The sequence below is a fragment of the Nymphaea colorata genome, chromosome 10, assembly GCF_008831285.2.
Source record: "Nymphaea colorata isolate Beijing-Zhang1983 chromosome 10, ASM883128v2, whole genome shotgun sequence".
Taxonomy (NCBI): domain Eukaryota; kingdom Viridiplantae; phylum Streptophyta; class Magnoliopsida; order Nymphaeales; family Nymphaeaceae; genus Nymphaea; species Nymphaea colorata.
In genome coordinates, this window is record NC_045147.1 from 19,463,393 (window position 1) to 19,479,144 (window position 15,752).

At 37.0% G+C, this 15,752-nt stretch overlaps 1 protein-coding gene across 5 annotated transcripts; it reads left to right on the forward strand.

The window, feature by feature from the left end:
* The first annotated feature begins 4,282 nt into the window (after positions 1-4,282).
* Positions 4,283-15,472, forward strand: LOC116262329 (uncharacterized). 5 transcript variants are annotated; one of them, XM_031641589.1, is made up of 10 exons: positions 4,283-4,563; positions 6,203-7,164; positions 8,865-8,994; positions 9,086-9,537; positions 10,522-10,602; positions 10,702-10,800; positions 12,024-12,182; positions 12,290-12,376; positions 12,552-12,687; positions 14,939-15,069. In XM_031641589.1, exons 2-9 carry the CDS (start codon positions 6,340-6,342, stop codon positions 12,639-12,641), a joined length of 1,923 nt encoding a protein of 640 aa, XP_031497449.1. In that variant the 5' UTR covers positions 4,283-4,563; positions 6,203-6,339; the 3' UTR covers positions 12,642-12,687; positions 14,939-15,069. The 5 variants fall into 5 exon arrangements, with proteins under 5 accessions (XP_031497449.1, XP_049936044.1, XP_049936043.1 ...); XM_050080087.1 differs by having other exon boundaries at positions 12,624-12,687; XM_050080086.1 differs by having other exon boundaries at positions 4,284-4,563; positions 12,027-12,182; positions 12,552-12,623; positions 14,939-15,472.
* Positions 15,473-15,752: the final 280 nt, after the last annotated feature.

A 15,752-nucleotide genomic window follows, 5' to 3' on the forward strand; every position in this document is an offset into this window, starting at 1 on the left:
GTTGCATCCAGGGGTTGATTTAGTCGAGAAAGACACTTGCAGATATGATGTTCAGAGGAATTGGAACCTGTAATTACCTCATGGGTTTCAATTGTGTTAGTTTTGCAAGTGTCTTTTAGCTAAGTAACAGCAGAAGTGATCTCCATAACCCGTAACCTTGAAAGAGACTAGTGTGCAGTGTGTGTGTGTGTGTGTCCCCAAATAGTGGTAGTGTATGTGCATAACTAAGGAGTTCTCAGCATAACCCGTGACATGTTTTGGCTGTTTTTGTTCAATTCATGTGCATAACTGAGGAGTTCTCAGCATATCATTGTCAGCTTTGCGTGATGTGCTGCAAGAATAGTTGGATTTGACTGCCTTGCCTTGTGGGTATCCTTCATTTTTTTCCTTCTTGCTCTTTTGTTTCCTAGAACAGTTCGTTATTTTTGTCTTATTATTCGTCTATTTTGACATGTATACATGGTCTTCAATATCCCATGCAGGTATCATCTGATCTGTGATGCAGCATCAGTTACCCACATTATTTTAGTTTTTACCAAATGATTGCTTTCTAAAATATGAGACTAAATTTTTTTTAGGTTTCTTCTAAATTCCTGTTTGTTTATTTAAATATTCTTCTTTCTGAAGTTGTACTGAAAAATCGTTGCTGGTTCCTGCAAAAAAATGACTTTGTCAAAGTTTTCTAGAAGATATTTTCTGAACACCTGCTTTAACATGTGTGCATATATTCCATCAACTTTTAGTTTTCAATCTTCCATGGAATGCCTTTAGTTGACGTGTTATTGTCTTTCCCTGGCATCCGTGGGTCGCTTTTTGTATAACCTTGCATTTTTCATGTTTGGAATTAGTACTTTTTATTCTTATATGCACTGTGCCCTTTATTTCTTCCATGGTGCCTATACATCTCTTATTGCCCACTAGCCACCATTGGTTCTTCATTATTCTATTCATATTCTCTGCTCAGGTGCTGCAATTAACATTTGGTGATCTTCATGCCTTACCTGCAGATAGCATCCATGTAGGTCGAGGTAACAAGCACATTAGTTGTTTCAATGTGAAAATCTTTTCTCTCCACGCTTGCTTACGTAGCATTAACTATTTTTTCACCAAATTTTACGGATTTTGTCAAATGCCTGATCAATTCAGGGAAAAACAAACAAGAAAATTCCGTGTAGGGTGGTTACACACACAGGTCCACAAGATGCCAAGAATGCAAAGGTTTCAAATGTTCTTGTCCAATTTTACAAGCGTACTTTGCCTTGCTGTTATCTGAATGAATATGTGATACTGCAGAAACAATAGGTTCTACTTTGTTTTGGTAAAACGTTTGGTATGAGGACATCTAGCTTATAGGTCTCTGCTCTCCACTTAAAAATCGGTTGCTTCATCTGCTGCACCTGGTTTACGTTTTTATTTATTCAACTCGAGATCCTCCGTTTCCGCTTTCATCTTCCAGGGAGATTCGTTTGTTAAAGTACTTCTAGATTTCAATAAGAACTGATAAATTAGTAGTGGAGCAGGATCTAGGAAGTGGACTTTTTGAAACATCGGAACAGCATATGTTTCGTCCACTTCTTTTAATGTGAACGTCAATGGGTTTGTTTTCAGAGCTTCAAAAGGTTCTTTTTGGTATTGAGGAATGAGATGCAGCAATGCTCTCACTGGGGCTGGCAGTCAGGTGAAACTCCAATTAGTTTGATTCTTGTGGGTGTTATGCTTTTGAGCACACTATACTAGTTGATGTTGATACTAGTTGATGTTGATGTGAACCCGTTAACTACGGGCAGGCATAAGGGAGCAAAACTGCTCGTGAGGGACAACTTGTACAACAATGAAATTGTGCTAAATGCGATCCTTGGCTTGCCACCCCCTGTTAGCACTTTCAAAAGGAGTCTTAATCAGAGTACTTGGAAGGCCGTTTTCAAAAGAAGAAAACATTAGCTCAAACCTGGCTCGCAGCATTTAAACAGAAATATACTTGACAGATATATGATGTCTGCTAATTTTGCAGCTTGGTTCAAGAATAAGTTGCATCTGTACATAGTCATCATCATGTTGCAAGGGTTCATGGGACCATGGGGGCCTTAATTCCAATCTCTGTCACATCAATTATCCTTGTTGGCATGATCAAATTGTTGCTGTAACCGGCAGTACATACAATTAAATGTAATTCCGTTCGTGGTAGGGAGTTCAAGATTACCATGTCATCATAATTGGAGTCTTCTGGACCTAACTTTCAAAGGTAATTTCACCTGCATTTGCCGAGGATGAAGCTCTTTTCATACGGAAAAGAAGGAAACCTTTATCTTGCCTGCTACCTATGTCTGTGGTTTCATGTGCGATGAGATCGCACCCGGTCAGTCACATGTAGATCTACCTAGAGAACCAATAAAGTTGAAACAAGGTGGAAACATTATATCGACAGATCAGGATTCTGTTAATATTCATGATTCACAAGAAACGCCATGCAAACATGTATGCAACTGGTCAACTTTTAACATATTTATAAATAACCGATTTAAAATTTGAGAAATTACAAACAAACACACACTTCGTAAACGAAAGACAATCAAATATATTTAAGAAAACCATTTTATCCCCAACAAAAAGTACCTTCAAACCAAGAGTTCTATCCAAATCAGCGATTTGAATTGAATCCATGGCATACCTATTCGATTCTATGGCCAATTCAAAAGTGTCAGGTGTCAGTTTGATGTCACAGAACTTTGTCAAACAAACTTATGACATCTATGAAGAAACGGAAAGATAAAGTAGGATGTAAACGAAGGTACTGAATGCACCCATTCTGAGCTTCATGTAATTCTTACCGACGAACTTGTCAGAGCTGGAGGCATCAAAATACCTTGGAAGCTGTTTCGAAGCTCTCATTGTTTTAAAACTCCATAACTTAGAAAATCTCATTTGGTCATTCAACTAAACTGATCCAAGCTTGCATCTTACCTGTTCGTTTATCGGTAACCCTAATATGCCATGCAAATTGCAAAAACGAACTAAGTGATCGGGAGTTACCTCTAGTGGCGTTTTGAAACTTAAGTTACTGTTTATGTTGTTAATTTAAATGGCTATTGGTATGTCCTAGTCAGTTTATTTAGAGATTATTTGGGTGCTGAAAACAGATGTAGGAAGCACCAATGGCGCCCTTAGGACAACGTACGTGTGACTTCATACAAAAAATTAATTCCGCCTCTTCTTCTTTTCGTTATCATGGAGTTCACCTTTCTGTAATTGACCTGAAAAAAGTGTCTGAATACTATGATTCTATATGTAATATATCGCGATCACTACATCTAAGAATTGGGCCTCCATATTATTGGTACATAACATTTTGATATCTATAACATTGCCAAACAACGAGGAATATACATCTTCGTGGCATTTTAGCACATATATAGCCTTCTAGACATGCACAGACATGCTTGTATTCCAAGAAACATTCACCAGTATGTGTGTCCCAAAATTGCAACCTGTGTCACAAATCCCATTGAGTTATGCCTGTTAAGGTGGCGAGCCAATGAGTCCTCCTCCTACTGCCTTTAGATCAACCCGTCAAAGCAGAGGATCATCCTGCATAAGGAGGTTTAATTGTTTGTGTTTTCCAATACTTAGAAACATGAAAGAAATATTATTATGAAACTATTATTATTGTTATGAATGTAAGCATGCATGTTTTGCAAGACCAGCCATTATATATCCAAATTATTCTTTGGAATCCATGTTATATTTCCTAGCAGAACATGACTACCATTCTCGGAAACCACCGTAGCATCGGTTCCAAGACCTGGTTCCTTCAGACCTTCATGGGAGTTGGACACGTTATCCAGCTGCAAACATTCTCGTTCTAAAATTTGAAATTGCATGATCAAATCCAAGGCGAAGTACCAAACGAATAAAAAATGGCTAAAGATTGTGATATTCCATATTTTCTAGGCGCTGAGTCATTTTGTCTCTCTAATTATACCACAACACCAAGCGGCTCGTTTTTTTCGATCCTTAGACGTGGGAACTTTATGGTCAGATCCTAAGCAAGCCAATCAATATTAAGAGCGAGAATGATCAGGTGCGACTTCGACTTTAGTTCCTCTGCCTCTCTCTAGACAAAATTCGTAGACATCATCATTCTAATGCAAATCGACCAAGAAACAGGCTCTATTGGAAATTCCCGTTTTCTCCTCCGCCAATGCTTCGCCCTGCGCAGTCTCATTTAAGAAAAAAAAAAAAAAAAACTCTTCCCACAACTAAATGCAAGAAATGCTATTAATTTTCCGCCCAAGGCAATGATAGAAAAGAAATAGTTACAATTGGATGATGAGAACTAGGCGGGCTACAGTCTTGTCCGCATGAAGGGGTAGCATGACTTTGGACTTATTCTGAAAAGTTTAGGGGATGAGAAGTATCGCGCCCTTCTCAATAGGCCCCAGAATTTCTTCTCCCATATCACTATCCACCAAATCCCCAACTTCGCTCCGTTGTTGGTGTACGAATTTCTGCTACGTGGCTACCTCTTCTTTCTGTTTCTTGGACCCTCATGCGCTTCAATTCGAGGTATGTATTCCTTTACTTCTTATTCTGTGCAAGTTAATCTATTATTCTTGATTTTCCTCATGTGGGTAGTGCATGTTCTGGCTGTTGGATCTCTAATCTTCATTTTCGCAGCCACAGTCTTGGAGTAGAATAATTTTGATCGCTACCATCATTATAGTTGGTTTGATTCATCCGGAATTTGTTCTGTTTGTGAATGGGCAGGTCGGTATTAGGTTAATACCGTTTAGAATTTCTTGCGCTTGTTGATTTTTCAGAGGGACATCAAAGATTGGCTATCTTTGGTTCGCTTTCGTTGTTTCGTCATCTTCCCTTTCTTCTTCGTTTTATCGATCAGTTTTTGCTGTGAATGGCTTAGACTTGCCATAGGATGTTGTTCATGGATTTCTTATAATAATGCTGCCGCAACGTTTTAATTTTCAAGCTGATAAATACTTGATGTCCTTTCTTGAGGCTTATCTTTCATGCCGATTTCTGGAAAGAGACATAAAGGCTGTCAATCTTTAAACTGCCTGACACATACATCTGAAAGGTTTCCCGCAGTGATATTTTTATACGGTGAGGTGTTTGTGTTTCAAACAAAAGAATTTCATCATCCAATTGAACGAGTTTCATTGAACGCATGAATTCATTGAGGGAGATGTCACATGGACGTGGGGTGTGGGTGTGGATACGGGTGCCAGTGCGGCACATCCAAAAAAGATTGGTGCGGGAGTGGGGTGAGGGTATATATATATATATATATATATATATATATATATGGTTGTTTCTGAACTTAATTTGCCCTTTTTATTACTATACATAATGAAAAAGAAGGAAAGAGAGAAAAAAAAGGAGAAAAAAAAAATTAAGGGAATGACATAGGGTGCAGTTGGGTGCGAGTCAGAGCTGTACCTGCAGCCTTATTGTGCCACATCGACTCAGGTGGTGCACCTTTTTTGAAGAGTCCGTGTGACATAGAGTATCATTTTACCAAAAAAAATAACCAGATGGCATAACAAGGCAGTTTGTGTCAAAACCTCAACGCAAACCTGGCCTATTCTTGATACCAATGGAACAGATTAAGATAGAAAAGCACAATTATTATACATGTGACAAAAAGTGTGAAACGCTGAACCAGTATATTTACATAAGGGAAGTAAATATATATGCAACAGGTTGACCTGATATGCACAGGTTCCACCATGTGAGTGACTGAAATTTGAATTTCCTTGCAGACCAAAACTGCATTTGTAATGACATTGTGCTTGCTTGTTATCCATAAGGAGGTAATTCCCAAAAAATTATGAAGATGCTTCATTATTGATTGAGGCAGTTTTGGGTTGCACGTTGTGGTCTTTGTTTTGGCATGTGCCTGTTTGGTTGGGTTCTCTTGAAGCATTTGTGTAGGTTATTGTGCATCTAGGCTGTCTTTTAACGACTGATTATTAACTTTCTCTGTTGTCCGAATGACATGTCATAAATTTCCTAGCTTTCTTAAGCATCATAGTCTGTTATGTTGTTGCTGAAATGTTGTCTATGCTCTTTCACTTTTTCCTTTTGAAGGAGGTATTTGTGTTAGTGATAATCTATGTCTAATAATCTTCTTTTTCCTATTATTGTTTAATAGTTAGTGAACCTTTCTCTTGGCCTCAATTTTCAGGATGCGATTTGTTTTGGCACTTGTGGCTGATATGCACTCTTCCTACGCAAATTATTGGTAACATACAAGTAAAGGATGCCAGAAGAAATTAGATAACCACAGATACAATAATTTGCTAAAAACACTGTCTAGCTTTCATGATGGCCAGAAAGGGAACTGTATTGAGGAGTAGTATGTACCAAAATGGAATAGCTCACGACAATGCAGTGTCAAAGTCCACCCCACTATCAGCTAATAAAGACATGGCACATGGTGCAGTAGTTGTTGACAATGAGGAGCTTTCAAGCCTTAACTGCCAGCACAAGTCAAATAGTCCATCCACAGATCAAGTAGACAAAAATATAACAGCTGGTGCTCGTAAAAGAAGTCAGACAAAATCCAACAGAAGGGATCAGCACAGAGAAAAAGCTAAAACCCCTGATGTAACTTCAAGTTCTACACCACCTTCATTTATTCTTAATGATCCGAGTCCAAATATTTCGGATGCAAATGGAATCGATGAATATGAGGATGGGAATTGCAATCAAATGGAAGGTGATGGGAAATCTGAGGGCTGTTCTAAATTTTGTCTTGGTAGTGGTTTTGGAAAAATGATGGGCAGCTTAAGCCTTTCTGATAAAATGGGTGGCAGGAATTTGAGAGCTTCAGCGGTTGCTGCTCTGGATAAGGCAAGTAGGTGGTTTCAGGCACAGAAGGTTTGGGTCTCGACCTTGACAGCCAAGTTCTTGAAGGCTCGTAATTATGTGATTCAAAAGTCGGGATATATGTATCCAATTCTCTCAAAATGGCTCCGGCATATAGGGAAGTTGATTCTACTAGTCTCTCTTGTTTGGTTGGACTGTGCTCTTCGTGGCGTTGATTCTATTTTTCGATTGGGGACAGCATCATTTTTCATGATTCTGTGGTGCAGTAGTCTTGCCTTTGCTTCCATGATAGGAATCACAAATCTGCTTATAGTCTCGGTATGTTTTGTGACATTAATCTTATTTCCTGTTTCTTTATAGTCCTAATCTCTGCACAAAATTGTTTCTTCACTTTGCCCTTATTTAGTAGAACCAAAATATCTTGGCGCAATTGATTTTCAGAATCTTTTTCTGAACGTATAGTTATCTATATATGCTTCATTTTTCAAATAGACATGCATAAGAAAGCTGGTTGTTTGCTTTTAGAGGAGTCATTCTTTGAATATTATTTACCTGCCTGAGAACTTGTATGGTTATATGTTTCTGAAGCTTTCTTTGGATCTCTGAAATTTCTTTTCAGTTTTTCCTTTTCTCCCATCTTCATCATATGTAGCTGGGAAATATAGTACATATTTGAAGTTGCTGATTTGTGTTCATTTCAACTGTTTTGTTGGATTTCTTTTTCTTTCCTTGGATGGTTGAAGTGTAGGCAGAGTTGCAGTCCTCCAATGATATCAACCAAGACTCTTCAATTTCATTTTTTTCTAAGCCTCATGAAAAACTTTTTGGTGACTAAGGGTGCTGCACCTGTCTCTCTGATATTGTAAATATCCTGGGAAATCCGCATGTGGCAAAGTACATGTAACTAAGTATTTCAGATTAATAAAAGTAATAGGATCCAAACCAGGCTTAAGTAATTTTGCATGGTCTGTTATCTGATATCTTCAATCATTGCCAGTCTGCATATGGAATATCTATTTGAAGCTTCCTCCAATGGGGTGTTGTCTATGTAGGGATTATCTGTAATGGCTTCATTTTCTATAGCTTACCATAATTCTCATGTCATAACTCATAAGTACCCATTAATCTTCCAATGCAATGGATTTCTCTATACTGGTTCTTAATTAACCATGCTGGAATCGATCACCTAAACTGGATCAAAGAGCAACTTGATGAATGTTTTCATGAATGCTCTTGAACGCAAGGTCGGATCTCAGTGTTCAGAAGAAACCTTCCTGGAGAATTTTCTGTAAAATCACAATCTTTCATGTTCATTTTTAATTTGGTAGCTTTTGTAACCAAAATAAGAAAGGAGAGTGAAAGGATTTGTGGAAGTGCACTTCCTAGCAACAGTAGTGGAAAATATTCCTTAGCAAGAAAGAGAATATGGAAGCTGCATGCTCATATTTGAAGTGAACAGGACCAAGATATATATCAAAGCAAACTTGTCTGTCTTGGTTTGGGCATCATCTAAGAAATATAATTTCATTCTCTCATTGTTTCTGCTCTTGTGGGTGATGTTACTATTTGCATATTAGCATATAATATCTGTCCAAGCCTGATTATGTATTCTAATGCATATACCATGACTTTAACTGTCTGAGAGTTTTATTTCTGATAATATTTGGCTTGTCAACTTCAACATCAAGTTTACCTAGTCATACTATTTGCATATTAGCATATAATATCTGTTTAATACTGATTATCTGTTATGATGCATATACCATTACTGTAACAGTCTTAGAGTTTTATTTCTGACAATATTTAGCTTGTCAACTTCAACACCAACTTTACCAAGTCATACTAGTTATCACTTAAATAAAGAGTCCAACAAAGATCCTTTCTCCACAGCCTTAGGTTGTTTAACTTTTAGCTTTTTTCTCTATCTTGAATTACTTTGTTCTAGTTACAATCTCTTCTGATTTGATGATGTGCTGTTTCCTTTTTTAATTTTATTTACTTGTTTTGCAATGATGCAGGTTATATTTGGTATCATCGCATATTTCTTGGGCTTAACTCTAGCTGTTATTGTCGTTGCTGCCTTTGCATCTGCCTTTCTGTGGTTTTATGGGAGCTTTTGGATTACAGGTCTCTTCATAGTATTTGGAGGTATGTACATATTTGAGCCTTTCAAAGTAAAAGCTTCTACAAGTCTATTTTCAGTTTCAGTTGCTCATACTTAATTTCATTCTTGTTGCAGGAATCACATTTACTTTGAAGTTTGAACGGCTTGCACTTCTGGTCACAACTATATATGCTGTCTTCTGTGCAAAATTTTATGTAGGGTGGTCTGGATTGTTGTTGGGAATAAATCTTGCTTTCATATCAAGTGACGTTCTAATATATTTTATCAAGAAAAATGTTAAGGAGAATAAGGAAAACAGTGAACCTGGTGAAAGAACTCAAGGGGATGGCTTCTCGGGCCAGGCTGCACATGCTGCCTTTTCGGATGAGAGTTTCCGAACTGCATTTGGTGTGTCGCCTGATCAAGGCCAGGGAGTGGCTTCAACAAGTGGTCAAGCAGAAATCGAGTTGACTTCAGAAGAGGAAGTTGAGCGGTTGTTGAATTGTGTGGATCATTATTCAGTATTGGGTCTTTCTCGTTATCAGAGCATAGATATTTCTTCCCTGAAACGTGAATACAAAAAAAAGGTATATGTGTTGAAACTCCTGTATGTACTTAACATATTTTTTACTTAGTCTCCACCAATGACATTCTCTTGGTTGTAATTGGCTGGTTGCAACTAGCACCAGGTGCAGTTCAGTTTAGTCTCCACCAATGACATTCTCTTGGTTGTAATTGGCTAGTTGCAACTAGCACCAGGTGCAGTTCAGTTCGGCTGGGTTCATGAGTGATCAATAACAAGTCATGCATGAATCTCATGGAAATGACACAAGATTAAGGAAAATAGTTCAGATATCCCATATTTAGATTGATGAAAGTATGTCATTTATTTGTTATCAGAACATAATTTAGTATCCTATTTGGTTAGTTGGTCCTGGTAAGTGGTAACCACACAATTGTCCACATCCATAAGGTCATCGTGCCTTTTGTATCATACCACCAGTTGTCTGCTGGCATCTTTTACTATAGTTGCATGTTGTAAATACTCCCAGCAATTTTTTTGATCTTCACTGAACTTTTTTATGTGTGTGGTTAATTATGCTCTGATAGTGGCAAAAGTTTAGGTAAAAGTTGGGACCGTCCAATGATCTAGAAATTTAGTTCTATATATACATGTATAGTTGGCATTTCACGATAAATTACAGAATAATAATAAGTACTGAAGAATGGTTTGGATTTTGTATTCAAAGTACTAAAGGAAAATAATAAAAGGTAGAAACGTGAATGGACGTAGAGGGTGATGATGAGTGTGAAAAACATCGTACTGAAATCTAAGGTGTGTTTTTGGGAATTGTCATCTAATAGCGCAAGGTGCTTGTTTTCTTGTGGATTTCAGTCTATTGCAAGAAACTGAAATAAGGCAACCCCATGGCTGTCAGCTGACTCTTGATTTTTTGTTACCTTAGGATGCTTGTCTAAATGGTCCTTGATCATTTAATATGATAATATTATCTATGCTGAATATTTGGTTGTGCTGGTAAATCCATAACTCTTTCTAACATGAAAATCAGGCTATGCTGGTACATCCTGATAAAAACTTAAGCAATGAGAAGGCTGTCGAGGCTTTTAAGAAACTACAAAATGCATATGAGGTATTTGTGAATATCTTTTCCTCTTTTTAATGTCAATATCCATTTTACTTCTGTTCAATGTTGATTTCATACTTTTATAAGATGATCTTAAATCTTTAGGTATTACTAGACAGTATAAAAAGAAAAGCATATGATGATGAATTGAGGAGGGAGGAGCTATTCAACTGCTTCCGTAGGTTTCAAACAGCTTATCAGAAGGTATTTTTTATTTTTCAACTTATTTTTGCATTTTTTTTTACATATTATGTGGGCATTTGATCAGATTAAGACTAGAGGACTTACAGGGACATTCATTCCTTTTCTTGATGATGCTTTTGAAAGATACACAACCCACATCCTAATCTCAACCCAGTACCCGTTCATCTCTCTTATGACTTCACTTGGCATAATGGTGTAAATAATATTCAGCATAGGCATGTGGAGGCATACCCTACGTCTTATATAATTCTATCCTAATTCTCTTGATGTGGTATTCTTCAAAAGAACATGGAAAAGAATAAGTAGTCCTTCACTGACACGTGCCTTGTATCTTTAGACACAGGCAGAATCTTGAATTATTTATAATTCATAGAAATAAGCAGCTATAGTAGTACATTGAACTGTGATACTGATATAAAGTACAGAAGAACTGAAAATCACCAACATTCAATTGCTCACACTATATAGAATCACCTCTAAAAAAGAGGGAAATGTTCCAACTAAATCCCCACTGAGCAGGATGGACAAATGTGGTAGTTCAACAACCACTTCTTCCATTCATATTCCTAGTCTTTACTCACGTGCCAATTTTTTTTCTTTTTCAATTTCAGAATCTTATGAATGATGACACTGACCACTAATTTGAACAGGTAAACGGTGTTAGCAACCATATGTTTGGTATTTGAATGTATTGTTCTCCCATTAACAAGGCAAGTTGGAAATATTTCTGTTAATGTTCCAGGTACTAACGGTATGCCTTCTATGGCCTGATAATGTTGGATATGCTGGTCTGAAGTAATTTTGTTTTAATACTTGCAACTGTTATTTGTTATTCTTTTCACATGTATAAGTGCTATACCAAAAGATATCACACCATTAGTTGTTGCCAGTAACAACCAAAAAGTTCTGACAAACTCCAGTAGGGGCCAAGTCGACAACAATACTACTATAATTGTGCTTGTGCATCAATAAATACATTGTCTGCCACTCAGTTCCTACTTTTGAGTTATTCTCTTCAAATTGCTGTAACAGTTTACTACTATTATTTGAGATTCTTAGACTACTAGGTGAACATTGTTTGCATATTTATGTCTCCATGTGGAATATGATAGTGGAACTCCAACATTGCATCGTTAACTTCTTGACTCTTGTTTGTTTGTTGTGTGATGTTAATTAATTGATTTTCCAAGGCAACACCACTTATCGTGTTTTTTCTCCTTCAGAAGGGTAGACAAGGCTTCTTTCCATCTGGGTTTTCTCATTCTGAAGCAAAGGAGGATGACTCACATGAGGAAGTAAGAAGAATAGAGTGCAAAAAGTGCAACAAATTTCACATATGGTCTCATACGAGTAGATCTAAAGCTCAAGCAAGATGGTGTCAGGTTTCATTTCTGACTTCCCTGATTTCGCTTCATTGTACAACTTTGGGTTGTAACCATGATGAGCCTGTATATTTGCTGATAGTGAAAAGATTATTTTTGCATTGTAGGAGTGCAAGGAATTTCATAATGCAAAAGACGGGGACGGATGGGTTGAGCAATGTGGCCATCCATTTCTTTTTGGAATGTTGCAAAAGGTATTGCTTCTGTCTAACCTTTACCTATTTCTAGCCCAAGTCAAAGTTACCTTCCGCTCTCTGGCTTCAATATAGCTTCTTCAAATTATTTTTGAAGATGTTAACAATATATCCAGATTCTTCTGAAATGACACTGGAAAATTCTGTAATTTTTTGATATATTCTGGTTTTGTAGGTTGATCCACCTCATGCTTATGTTTGTGCAGACAGCAAGATATATGATGCAACTGATTGGTTTCTTTGCCAGGTATTTACTCATATATAGTAATCATCAAGGTATCATGGTGTTTTCTCTTCATAGTCCATCCATGGTAGGTAAATACTTGCAGGTTTGGTTTTTAAATTTTTTGTGTTCATTTGGGCAATCAATTTCCATCCTTAAATTTCCTTCTGGTGTAATGTCAAAATAAAATTTATGTAGCTATAGTCGAATCCTCGTATTAACATCACTCGCAGGTCTTCCATCTATCCATTATTCTACAATGTCGGCAGAATATGCTGATTACCTTTTGTTTTAGGCCAATTTCCAAGTGAACATCCTTGCGGTTAGCCAGTTATATAACTTTCTGGAATAGAATATAAATGGTTCAGGTCTTACCCAAACCTAAGCTGAAGCTAATGTCATTTAGACTGCCTCGCACCTGTCTAAGCTAAGAATTGAACAGCAGTATGTGTTAATAGGTTTGTGTACTCGTTTGGGTCTCAATTTAGTCTTGAGTTGAGCTTGAGCATGAAGTGGTTCTAAATCTCTATGAGTTCATCTGTCTGAGCTTCCGGTGTGCACAGGTCGTAATTGTTGGACATCCATGTTAATTCAATCAGCTGTTGTTTTTAGCGAAATTATATATTAACAACATCGTGAGTGCATTGAAAAAACTAATCAATTTATCAATTCACAGAGTATAAATGAAGTTACTAAATCGGGTTCCACTTCAAGTTGTGCCTTAGTGGGGCTTGTGTTTTGGTCAGGAAAACTAAAATAGCTTTATTCCAGAAACCAAAACAGGTTGTATACAATTGCCAGCTGGATCAGTTTCATTGACATAATTTATATAATCATTAAAGTCTGGTACTTGTGTATTGTCCAATCAGGTTTAATTCCTTTTTCTTTATACTCAAGACTGCCCTTTGGGTCTATATAAGATTGGATTGGATAATGTCTAATTGGTCAGCTTGCGCATTTGGTTTTTGATAATAGTCACAATGTCATTCATGGTTTTGTCAGTGAGGTTTTTCTTGGGTATTAATTGAAAATTTTGTTTTCCTCAAGAAGATTTAAGGAAAATCTTGATAGTTCAAAACCATTTAAAAATACGTTACCAATAATTGAGAAATTTATGAAATTGTAATTATTTTACCAATGTTTTTACACAAAAGCATTGATAAAACTAAAATAGTTATTAAAATGTAAAAATAAGCCCAAAAAGATAAGATATGAAAAAATTTCTTTTTTTGACAAAATCTTACAAGAATATCATGTGATTTTTTCGACTTGCAAATATTTCAGAATAATGCAACATTTTCGGTCTTTCCATTCAACTTGCTTTTGGAAATTTTATGTGAGGTTTCAAAAATACGGCTAATATTTGTTACTATGGTCTTTTGGAAAGATTTGCAGTTGTACCCCTAGAAAATATAGCTCAATCTACTGTCATTTAATCAGGCATTATTTACATCCACACGATTGAGGATCTAAATGTCAAAATTTTTGCAATCAGGTTTATGCAAATAACACAAATTGAGAACTATGTTGCACAGATGCAACTAAACAGCCTGCCACACCCATTTTGACACAACATGGGTGCTGGTGCTGGTGGAACTCCAACACAGCAACGGATATGGTCAATGTGTATCCGGGGAGAGGTGCAAAACTGGCCATTTTAGAGGCATGCCCAGCTAAACGAGCCCTAATACAAAAATAATGACTAAAATATACTTGATAAATAAGGCTATTATATATATGTATATACTCGCCATGTCTGCACCTAAAACTTTTTAAAAATTACCCGATCTGCACCTGTATCTGCTCCTGCTCCAGCAGAGGCATCCTGGACCCATGTGACAGATTTCAATCCTTAAGTTTCTATCCAATTAATAGCAGAGAAATGTGATTCACTTTGTTTTTAGTTTCTATTGACAAAATAGGATAAGGTTTGTTATATTGTCATTATTTTATGCTTCCACTGAATTTATTCATGTGATAGCTATAAGCCTCTGTTGAATGATGTGCCATGATTTATCTTATGTTTGTGAAAAGGACTTATCTTTTAAGACCATCGACTTGGTGGTGTTCACTACATATTTAAACACTTCATCATCCATATTTTCTGATGTTTCTGTCTCAAATTTTAAGCTTTTGATTGAATTTTTTGGTATCCAACTGTTTTGTCATTTGTATCTAAATACTTGTATTTCTATGTGCGGGCACATGCATGCATGTATATATCGACAGCGTAGTGAGTGGTCAAAATCATCTTTGTTACTACGTAACAGCATTGACCCATGATAACGAAATAGAAATGACTTTTTTCGTTTCTGAAATATTTAGTTATCATTTTACAGGGAATGAGATGTCCTGTCAACACCCACAAGCCCAGTTTTCATGTGAACACAACTGTTGCCACAAAGCATAACATGAGAGCGGGTAGTTCAGCTCACAGAACGGGAACCATGCCACCTAGCATGGATGAGACCATGACAGAAGAGGCCTTCTTTGAATGGTTACAGAACGCAATGCAGTCAGGAGTCTTTGAGAGCAACGGCACCTCAGAAAGTTCTGCCTCTAGGAGTAGCAATGGGCCCAAGAGCAGTGCCGGCAAGAAAAAGAAGCGTGGAAAGAAGCAGTGGTGATTTGAAGCATCTTCTATTTTCTTGCATAGTGCCAATTACCATGTGTATCTAAGCACATCCTTCCGTTGAAGAGTGTTATACCCCATATATGCTCATGAATCCTGGCAGTCACTTCAAATAAAGCTTGCCAAAGCAGTGGCTTTTCCGAGCTTATGCTTCATGTCATTTCCAACCTTGTGACTTACTTCTCGAGGCAGAGCATTATATGGAAGTTTTTTGAATTCAAACTTCACTGTTTCATGTGGCTTCTTTGTTTCCTTCGTCTGGTTTCCTATCGTGAATTCGATTTGCACGAGATGGTTACTTGAAATGACCTAGATTAAAGCTTCAGGCACATGGACATCATAAAAGGAATATAAATGTCACTTCACGCTCGGATGTTGATTGATATAATCATCTTGGTCGTAATTTACCGCATGAGTACTGCGTCTAAAATGAAACTTGTGATTAGAAAAACATTGATCTTGCACTAAGCCTGGTGCCTTGCTCTTTCCTCTTTCTTTGGATGGCTGAGGAGCCCTCATTG

Coding starts and splice junctions, on each gene's coding strand:
- LOC116262329 (XM_031641587.2), top strand. CDS start 6,340: ATGATGGCCAGAAAGGGAACTGTATTGAGGAGTAGTATGTACCAAAAT. Junction 8,995..9,085: donor TCTCTTCATAGTATTTGGAG/GTATGTACATAT, acceptor TTCTTGTTGCAG/GAATCACATTTACTTTGAAG. Junction 9,538..10,521: donor AACGTGAATACAAAAAAAAG/GTATATGTGTTG, acceptor CATGAAAATCAG/GCTATGCTGGTACATCCTGA.